This window comes from Diadema antillarum, unplaced genomic scaffold, assembly GCF_040938485.1.
Source record: "Diadema antillarum isolate AM-2024a unplaced genomic scaffold, OU_Dant_1.0 seq00000053_RagTag, whole genome shotgun sequence".
NCBI lineage: Eukaryota > Metazoa > Echinodermata > Echinoidea > Diadematoida > Diadematidae > Diadema > Diadema antillarum.
In genome coordinates this window covers 501,890-513,274 of record NW_027271161.1, presented here as the reverse complement: position 1 = coordinate 513,274, position 11,385 = coordinate 501,890, and the positions used below count along the sequence as shown (strand labels likewise).

The window sequence follows — 11,385 nt, the reverse complement described above, 5'->3', positions numbered from 1 at the left end:
GTAACTCTTGAAGTGTTATTAGCATGGTGATTTAAAGATTTGCAAAATAATGAAATGTGTTTGCATGGACAAGGACCTTGGCAAATTGAAAAGAACTTCAATGTTTCTGGTACACTCAGATGGTTCAATTTCGACGCCACACACTTGCCATGTAACTCTGTGGGGCAAACAATGACTGTTACTGATAACAGACCAACCAAGCTCTTTGCGTTGTATCAATATCATCTCAAATTTGCCCTTTGCCAGTAAAATGAATGATAAGTTAGATAAATCTCTAAATAGTCTCTCCCTAATAGTTATTAACTCTATTATTATATTAAGTCTATCATCAGATGTAGTAAAATAAGATGCTTCCAGTGATACCTCACTTTTTACATAACAAGGAATATTCTGAAAGTTATAATCAAAAGAAGTCCATATTTTCTTATAATCGTCTCTGTTTTCAGCAGCTGTATGGGTTAGAGTATTATCTCAAATGACCAAGAATGGAGTTCGTCGTTTTGAGACCAAGCGGTTCATACAGTGATTTGCGTCATACAAGCGAACAATTTTACAACTTCTACCAATAAACGACAATGTCTTCGTCACAAGACTATAAGAGACTAATTCGTGACATGCCAACCCACAGATTTTCCTACACGTCACTTAGTGATCCATCATTTTCGCACATTGAAAGTGACACTTCTTCTTAATCCACAGCACCGCACACGGCGCGCCAACTTCCACAGCTCGGCGCGTACGCGCCGATTCATGCACGAGTACACCAAGGGGTCCAGAACAGCGTTGCAGTATGCCAGCCACATGGTGAACACGCCAAACCAGTGATCTTCGCTGACCCGGATGTAGTTTGCGTGGATAAGTAGGTATGGCGTCCAGCATACGATACTCATGAAGACGAGTACAGCCCCTATACGGATGACAACATATAAACAGAAAATAAGAGCTCTGACACTTTAGACTTTACAGGGCCCGAAGTGCAAATTGAGAACAATATCCAATTTCGGTCAAATTAACTATGTCTATCACATAGAAAGGGACTGTCGACCCACGGAGGATATAGAAAACAAGTAAAGAAAATCAACAATCTGCTCGGAACCTTTGGTCTGACTCTAATATTTCGAAATGTTGTTTAATCAACATGGAGAGGTCTTATTCAAGAAAATGACATTTGTTTGAACAAATGTGATTCTAGGTGGTTGAAAGATTTTCGTTTCAAGACACTCTGTATGTTTGTTTTGTTTTTATAGTTTGAGAAGTTATGCTGAACACTGAAGAGACAAAAATACCGAAAAGGATCTATACTCGCTTTTTTCTTCAATTACTCCAAGATACGCTCATCATCCTTGCCTATTCGTCCTCACCCAATCTTGCCACTCGACTGTGAGCCTGTAGGTGGCGGCGACGTCGGGTCCTCCAGGCTGACTTCCGGTTTGCAGTGACGAGTGGCGCAGGAACATTATCCTCTTTGTTGCCATGGTAATCGGCCTCAACGCTGTCGACGGATGGATCATCTTTGGATGCAGGCGCAGCCGTCTCTGTCTGATCAAGGGAGGGGGGATGCGAACAGACACAGGTGACGAAAGCATGAAAAATAATGGGCAGATGATGCTGTAGTCGCCAAGTTGCGATACTCTCGGCATACGGTAACTCGGTCGCAACTGAATGACGATGATTGAGATCTTAATAGAAAGGGGATGCAGAGAGGGTCAGGACTTGGTGAAAGGATGCTTTTCTGACTGCCAGCTTCTTAACTGAGGGATTAAAAGCGGAGTATAAAAAGACCATCAAACAGTGCACTTCCGTTATAACGAAATCCTCGGGACCGGCTGTTTTTTGTCGTATTAAAGAAGTTAGCTTATAACCGAAGAAATACAGTACTTAATGAAAAATGAATACGCAAACTGTGCGTATATTGTATATTATTTATTGAATACTCATCATGAGCTGAACAGCTGTCCTGTACGTCAAACAGGCTGCCCTCCCATTAGTTTCATTTCAATTTTACGTTTTAGAGAGAGCAAAGTTGTTTGTACTTTCATGCTTATTTTGAAAACACAACGAGGCTGTGTATTAAAAGTGATGGTTTAAGATACAGTACTTTTATTTCAAAAGTTCGTTTTCACGAAAGACTATATAAATGTTTATTATTCCGAAGTTTTGTTAGTGTACTCACCATCCTTATTGTTTTTTCTTTCACTTTTGGATCAACGAACCTTCGGAATAAGAACTTAAGTTAATTTTCGGATTAACGAACGTCAGGAAAAACAAAAATCTGACTTAATGCCACAAATGTTCGTAATAACGACTTAAATGCCTTCTGCATTGTGTTACTTGGAGCAACTATAGCCTGCATACAATGTCGATATCTCAGTGTGGAAGTTCATATACATTTACCTGATTGCTCGACCGGTTTTCCTCAAGAGTTCCAATCCTGTCCGAAGGACTCATGGATGTCAGCGCTAGAGATGATTTAGACGCCGTCCCTCTCTCCACAAGTAGAAAGTCATGACAGCATAGAAAACGACCAGTGCAGGAACAACTATGGCATATCTTAACACTATGTTGGCAACACCGAATGCCTCGTGACTCCAAACTGGCGAGCAATGCTTAGTGTGCACGTTGTATCTGAACTCGCTCAGCCAGCCTGTCGCCGCTGTGAGAGCCACCATGAAACCCATCGTCCACGACATGGCAATTAAGAGACCGATACGAAGTCGTTTTGGCGGGGCGTGACGTGGTGAGCACACGATGATAAGGAATCGATCAAATGCGATAGAGAATATCAGTGGAAGATTGGTGAATGTAAACCAAGTCGAGAAAAAGCCATTTACCTGTAGGGAAAAGCAAGAGAGCCTCGATTTTATGTCTTTTTGATATATAGATATTTGCAAATGTGATATTCTGAAGATTAGGCATCACTGTCGAAATACTCATAGTTGGCCAACCAATGAAACTTTCAAGTATGAAATCTAATCATGAGGTGTTTATCCTTAACTATACGGTACAACTCCAGGAGACTGAAGCCCTCTGAAAATACTGCACTTTTCAAAATGAAGATTGAATGTTTAAAGCTATATACTTTGTTATCTTGGTCCACACCTCAGGATACCTCAAGTTCCAAAACGAGGCATTTCTATATCCCTGTTAAACTAACTTTTAAGGGAGTACGAAATAAAAACAAGAGTGAAGTCAGTCGGTTGGTCTGTAGGTTCATTATGGGAGTCAAAATACTTACACAGTAAGTTTTTGATAGAAATAACGATGATTATCCGCAAAAATATGTACAAAATGTGAGGTGAAATTATTTTGCATTATCCTGTACATGCTTATGTAAAATCTTGTTTGTTTTATAGCAGGAGTAAAGACATTCTTTCGCTTCTTTTTCATTTTGTGCTTTATGGAGCGTTTGAAAAAAAAGGGATTGTGAGGGGGTTCAATCTTATTTATACCTTGCATGCTGTCCTATGTGACTCAAGAAATCTTCCTTCATCGAAGATGGACGCCATGGAGAATGTCATGCTAGCCAGGGCCACGCCCAGATCCGCCACAGCGAGGTTCAACATCAGCAGAGTGTGGGGGTTTCGTCTCAGGCTGCGCGTGCGCAGTATGACGACAATCGTCATAAAATTGAACGACAGCGCACAGAGGAGAATCACGGATAAGCTGTCAGAGATTATAATCAAATGATAAAAGATCAAAGTATATTCGTGTAACATCAGGCCTTGCGTGTCTACATGTGTGGATGTATGTAGGCAAGTTTAATAAACGCCAAAGCTTGAACCATTTCTAACACATGGGGAAAACGTTACATTTTATTTACCAATTTCATTTGATTTTTGACCTTTGACCTAGGACGAGATTTCAATATTCTAAAACTTTCTCTAGAGAATTTTTATCTGAAAATACTTGTATACACTAAGTTCATGAAACTGTCTGCAGGAATTGTAGAGACATTAAAGGGGAATTAGTGACGGTTTAGAATTTGACCTTAACCTATGGTCTTTGACTTTGAGTCCGTATACATCCACAAGGTGATAGAGCAGCGTCATCCACTCATACATGCATGTGCCTAGTTTCATTTAGATACCTCAAACGGTTCTTAAGTCACAATGTCCATAAACTCGAAAACAAACCCCAAGACAAAAACAAAAAAGTCAGTAAAGGCATGAAATGGAAAAGAAATAACAGGGAAACTCGCTTTATCAAGACAAATGGAAGTCATCATCAATAGTAACGAAGAGACCAATGCGGTCATAGACAGTTATTATTAGTTTGTGCAAAATTATACCAAAGTGGTCATAAAAGGTGTTTAAAGAAATAGGTTATAGCGAACACGTAGCTTTATAGGCATGACAGGAATGAGGATTGAATCAAAAAGAAGTTTTGATATATAGTATGTAGAATATATGCACATACTGTGAAAAGAGATAGCATGGTATTACACGTTTGCGTTTGTGTATTAAAACGTCCAATTTATTTTGTCTTCTAAGTTATTGTTGAAATATTGATGTTATTGATGATGTTATTCTATTTTGAAAATGTTAAAAATGGTTGTTTTCAATGTTAAAAAAATTCGTGATGTTACTTGGAATCGAAATGATGAAAAATGCAGAAATAAAACCAAACAAACAAAAAATAAGTTAAACTGATAAGATTTGATTAAGAAAACAACCCCTTGTCATGTTTGTATTTGAGGAAAAGCATGGGATTACAAAAGTACGTTTTAGGGGGTACTTTTCGTTTCATGCATAAATCGACAAAACAAAAAGAAAATAAAAAAGCAAAACCAAATGGTGCTTTGTTTTATGGTGGAAAGAAAGGGGTGAATTGAAACGGTAAAGGTAATGAATATTTTGTACAATCGTTTGCATTATAAACATTTAATATTAAATGTTTAGTACCGGTATAGTTCCTTGTTATATTGTTATGATGAGGTAAGGTTCGTATCAAAATGTGAATGGATGTATCAACATGATGTGCAGATGGAGGTATGAAAATCCTGCCTCCCATTGTTCATTGCTGACGTAAATCAAAGCTTGATCTTTCCTTTAATGTAATGCCAGAATATGACAGTTTGTTTCCGTCTGTGATTTAATAAAAGTTAACTTTATCTTCAGCAGATTAATTGAAAGTCACTTCATTGATCATCACCTTACATTATGAAAGAGTCAGAGATTTCGTATTTGTTAATTCTTGCCAATCACTACATGAAGTAATATTATCCCCTTATCTACCAAAACAAAATAAGAATAAAAAATACACATATTTATATATATATATATATATATATATATATATATATATATATATATATATAATTATATAATCAGTTCAGGAAACCACACTTTAAAGCTCTTGAGTGCGTAAATTCATCGTATACAACAAATAGCGAGCTGCCTTAAAAGGGAAGTGGTGACGGAATAGCTGTAACTGTGAAAAGTGAATTTGATACGGCTCTGGAGATTTTTTATTTAGTTCGAATATTAACCAAGATGTACATTAATGAACGAGATCTTTTGCCATCCCCAACTTTTTAACAATCATAATTATAATTAAAACTACATGGGGAACTTGCACTCATGAGGTATGATAGAGGTACAATTCAAAGATTATTCAACATTATTTGTTGTCATCGCCATCTTCTCCTTTCATTTTTTTCTCCTTTTCTACTTCTGAACAATGTAAGTGTTAATGTAGTATATGGTACTGTTATTGTATTTATTATTGTAATCATCAATATCATAGTCGTCATCATACCACTTGACAATGTTATTCAAGATTTGCATTAACTCTCTCGCCATAGAAAGGTGTGCGTTTTATTTGATAAGTTAAACCTTTAGAAAAGAATAAGATCTACGAAATGTTATTTTTCGGATGCATATGGTCTGCTACTGATTTCAGGCATCCAGGCACACATCAAGTTATAGTTGCATACACATGTACCTTTCATGTCACCAATCCAATTCGCATCCAGAATTTTAGACGACAGAAACTATGTAACGACCAATGTCTCGGACGTTCTTGTCTCTGTACTAACATCTGTTAGATCCCAAAATGGTGTTCGGGGCATTAAACTGAGGAACACACTCCACATACATTTCTTACAGCGAGTTGAATACTTTTTTTTTCAAGGAATCTTACCTCAGTGCCTGTAAGGGTTTATCCTCATTTTGTCCCCGTCCTTCACCAGTAGATGGTGTACTGTGTGCTATGTCCATGGAAATAGGCATTCTCGTTTTAATACAGAAAGGTCGTCTTATTGTGATCTCTCGCAAGAAGAACGTCAGAAAACAGAGTAAACAGACGGAATGACAACAGTAATGTATACTGATCGTGTTGGAGCGTACGATGCTAACTTCAAGAATGTGTGTGAAAAAAAAATCGATTAGCAACTGATATCAGACACTGAAAAGAATGATGAGAAAGAAAGAAATATCTGCACAAGTTGATGATGCATCATGTGAAGAATTCAATTGCGGTTTATGTACCAATCGTGCAGAAAATGAAACCGATGCGTATTTATCTTTTGTAATATATATCCTCACAACCATTTGCGGTAAAATTGACCTTGATCATAAAGCAATCTTTCAAATAACCCTGTCCAAGGAAGCAGTGGATTCGATGTCTCGCTGAAAATGGTAACTCACAGTAAAGGTTGGGTGCGTAATAAAATTGTATGGAAAATTAGAATATAAACAACGGTACCACATGATTGAATGTCTACGCGTGTACACACGCGCCAACACACACACACACGCACACACACACACACACACACATATATATATATATATATATATATGTATATATATACATATATATATATATATATATATATAACGCTATTTCCACACATAAGGGGAAATGGGGAATGAATTATAGTTTGGGGAATTTTGATAAAAAGCATGAAAATATTAAGAAAAATTGCAAATATCGCCCCTTTTTCAAAAGTTATGCTCAATGCCGAATTGAACTGACAAGAGCACAAAACCCATCTTATACCAGTCCTTAATCTAAACACACTATGCCATCTGTGCCCTACTGTGGAGTAGTCCTAAGGCCCAAGATCAATGATAAGGCTTGAAAAACATTGTCAAAACCCTAAGGGGAATCAAAAATTCCCCTTTGGAACGAATTCTCCTGAAGAAGCACTGACAGCAGACGTTTGTCGAGGTTCGAAACCGTAACTTTGGCTTAGACCGTAACTCGCCGCCTACGCTACCAGAAATAAAATATCTGCCAGTGCGTACGCGCGGGTAAGCAGCACATTCGTGTATGCATGTTGAAGAGCTTACACGGCAAGTTGCGGAATAAATCAAGCTTTGGTTTAAGGGCGCGACAGACGTTGCAGTAGTTTACTTCAATATTGCCTTTAATATTGCTGCCACGCTGTCGACCCTTTTACAGGTCTTCTTCGGGGCTTGGGACGTAAACGTATATATACGTATATATGGTCTATATTTTACCCCCAGCAAAAGAAAGAAAGTAACAAACTTTAAGATTTTTTCATACAAGACTGCAATAGAATTGCTTGATATATAACGAATTAAAGGAAATTCTCATATTCTTTTATATTGGTAGGGTAACAAAAAGATGAATTTTGCACCGGAATAATCACATACGTTTTTTTCTGTTCGAAGGAACAAAAGGAAAATTTGCAACATTGAACAATAACACACTAATGAAAACATGCCTTTCCTAATAACAATGGAAACAACAGATCAAATTTACACAATAGCTTTGTCTTTGAATGAGAGTCAGAATAGGTGAAACCACACGAACAAGTTTTTCGATTAGTCTCTCTTTCAGATGAAGCTTCTACTGAGTACAAATTTAGAATTGATCTGAATAGTCAGCCACAAGGATAATTAAGTGTCCAAACTTAACAATTGTTCTGAGCTTTGTCGGATGAATAACATGTAATGGCAATATTTGGTTCCTCAGTGGCGAAGCGTGTACAATACTAAGGACATTGCATTGTCAGGGAACACTATCATGACTTTAATATTCATGGTATTGGGGGATCAATTATTGGGTACTCCACTGATGTCATACCTGGAGAGGCATCCAAACACCATCTCCATTGACGATAATGCTTGCGCCCGCGTTGTCAGCTGTCAATTGTTAATAAAATCATCTTTGGTCAAGCCACTCGCCAGACCATCAACTCTATATCGTGTATATTGAGGGACCATTCTTCTTGTTTGATGCACCCGGCCTTTGCGAATCGAAAAGAACTTATGTGTTTTTGGATCACTCAGATGGCTCAATCTTGACGCGACACACTTGTCGTGTAACTGTGTAGGCCAAACGATGATTAGTTTACTGTAACAGACCAACCTATCTCTTTGCGTTGTATAATAAGTATACCCATGCCATTTCAAATTTCACTTTGCCATTGGAAAGAATTTTAAATCAGAGAAATCGCTCGATTGTCCCTGCGCACTTGGGATAGATCCTCGTCACAGCATAGACCATATCATACTGTGATTGATCTACATCATACAAGCATATATTACATTACTGGACTCCATTCATGCCATTTCAGCAATAAATGAGAAAGTCTTCTTTAAAAAAAAATAATAATTAGAGACATACAAACACACATAGTTTCCTACACGTAAATGAGCGCTTTATCTATTGAATAATATTGTGACACCTCTCGCAGCACCGCACATGGCGCACCAACTTCCACAGCTCGTCGCGCACGCGTCGATTCATGCAGGAGTACACCAAGGGGTCCAGAACAGTGTTGCAGTATGCCAGCCACATGGTGAACACGCCGAACCAATGATCATCGTTGACCCAGTTGTAGTTTGAGTGAAACAGTATGTATGGCGTCGAGCATATGACATTAATTGAAACGAGGACGGCTCCTACAAAAATGAAAACATGAAAATGGTAAATTAGTAATCTGACTCTGTAAATAGAATCTACTTACGGACCGAAAATGGAGATTGAGAAAAATATCCAACTTGGGTCACATGGACAAGGTCCATGTTAACTTTGTCAAATAAAAAATCACTGTCGTGCTCAAAAGAAATTAGAAAACTAGCAAAACGAATGAATATTCAGCCGAGTGACTTGGGTCTGACAGTGACGTTCTGATTTTATTGTTTGAACAAATGGGATTCTGGATGGTTATCTGGAGGGGTATCCATCCAAGATTCACGGCTCCTGATACTGACTTTGTATCTTTATTTTCGTTTTAGAATGTTAAAATTATGGTCAAATCTGAAGTGACGAAAATACAAAAAAAAAAAGATTTAATCTCTCTCTTTACTTCATTTCATCACAGATTGGCCCTTCTTCCGTGCCTGTCGACATTCTTACCCACTCTAGCAACTCGACTGTGAACCTGGTAGCCGTGACGTCGATTCCTTAAGGCTGCCTTCCCGTTTGTAGTGACGTGTGACACATGATCATCGTCCTCCCTGTTGCCATGGTGATTGGCCTCATCGCTGTCGACGGATGAAACATCTATAGATGTGCGCGTCACCGACTCGGTCTGATCGAGGGAGTGTGGGATACGAATAGACATAGGTAACGAAGGCATGAAAACGACATCCTCAATCCAATGTAACTCGTTTGCAGCTGAATGACGATGATTGATGATAATCGTACAAAAGAGATGCGAAGACAGAGTGTTGGGAAAGGATGTTTTGACCGCCTGCTTCAAGCGAAACACAGTATATAAACACCAAGTATACCTGCACTGTTGCAGCTCCAGCCTGGTGCGGCCATGAAAATCAAATTCGTTTAGTACATTGATTATGACAGCATACACCACTTAACACGTTTTAACCACTTGAAGAGTGTATGGTATGTCTTCTTCTTGCTTGTGGTCTGTCTGTCTGATCTGTCATCTTGAGTCTTATGCAGTGAAGGCTGCGTCCCTCAGCCAGGACCTGGCAGCGGGGGTGAGGCTACGGAGGGCAGTCCATCCTCCCGCCAGGCGATGGATGGTGCAGTCCTCTACCAGGTGATCTGCTGTCTGTATTTCCCCGCAGTCGCATCTGTCTGTCTCTGACAGTTTCCACTGGTGCAGGCATGCTTGGAAGCGCCCGACTCCAGTGCGGAGTCGATTAAGGCGACACCAGTCCTTTCGTGGGAGGTCGCAGCCAGAGGGATGAGATGTAAGTGGCAGCATGTTAGTGAGTCTGCCTGCAGGCTGTTGCTCCTTCCATTTGTTTGTGAGCCAGGCCTTCCGACTGAAGTTCCTGTTCTCTGAGGAGAGGGCTTGTGCAGTCCTGATAAAAGGCTTCCTGCTTTTGAGGCGCTGTCTAGGGAGGTCAGCGTGCATCTTGGTGTGGAGGGGATGGTGTTCTTCCGTGTCAGCCTTCAGTGCTGCCTGTCTTGTAGCGGCTTCTCTTCTGAGGTGATGGGGTGGAATGCCTGCTAGCACAGGGAGCTGATGGGTGGGGGTTGGTTTCAGGCAGCCTGTGATGGTGCGGAGAGCAGAGTTGAGTTGGGAGTCCACTCTCTTGGTATGGCAGCTACGCCCCCAGGCAGAGACACAGTATTCCGCTGGAGCGTAGACAAGGGCGAGGGCGGTGGAGCGGAGGGTGGTAAAATCGGCTCCCCAGTCATGGCCGCATAGTCTGCGTAGAAGGCACACTCTGGCAGATGCTTTCCCAGCTACATTCAGTGCATGGTGACGGAAGGTGAGTGAGCGGTCGAGTTTCACTCCGAGGTAGGTAGGAGTAGCACAGAATGGAAGATCAGTTCCTTGAAGTTTGACATGGAGTTGGCGGTCTGCTTCCTTGTTGTTCAGGTGGAACACAGAAGAGATGGTCTTTTGTGCATTAAGTTTTAGCCGCCATTGGTGGTAGTAGGTCTGCAGAGTCTGCATATCTTGGGTGAGGGTGTGTTCAGCTTCTTCAAAGGAGTTTGATGTGGAGAGAATAGCCAGGTCATCAGCGTAGGCGTATTTGGAGCTGCTGATGTGGGGGATATCTGCTGTGTACAGGTTGAAGAGTGCCGGTGCAAGAACCGAGCCTTGGGGGACGCCGTTCTTGAGGGTCCTTGTTCTACTGGATGCGCCGTCAATGATTACTTTGAAGCAGCGGTCTGAAATGATGTTTGTGATGGCTTGGACCATCTGTCTGTCTTGTAGTGCTTGATGGAGCTTGAGGGTAAGTCCTCGATGCCAGACTGTGTCGTAGGCAGATGAGAGGTCAATGAATACAGCTCCACATTTCTTCCTGTCCTCGAAGGCAGCTTCGATTTGGTTGGTTGCTGCAAGCACTTGGTCTTCAGTGCTACGCCCTTTCCTGAAGCCTGCTTGTTCCTCTGGTAGGAAATGCTCAAGGATAGGCTCTATCCTGTTTAGAATGAGTCGTTCGAACAGTTTCAGGGGCACCGACAGAAGTGAGATGGGGCGGT

General features: G+C 40.4%; 1 protein-coding gene across 1 annotated transcript; it reads right to left on the bottom strand.

The window, feature by feature from the left end:
* Window positions 1–656: 656 nt before the first annotated feature.
* On the bottom strand, window positions 657–6,230 carry LOC139725652 (rhodopsin-like). Its single transcript, XM_071636744.1, has 5 exons — window positions 6,142–6,230; window positions 3,450–3,663; window positions 2,595–2,831; window positions 1,362–1,539; window positions 657–907 (listed from the first exon to the last, which is right to left on the bottom strand). The coding sequence occupies exons 1-5, from the start codon at window positions 6,228–6,230 to the stop codon at window positions 657–659; spliced, it is 969 nt and encodes a 322-aa protein (XP_071492845.1).
* Window positions 6,231–11,385: the final 5,155 nt, after the last annotated feature.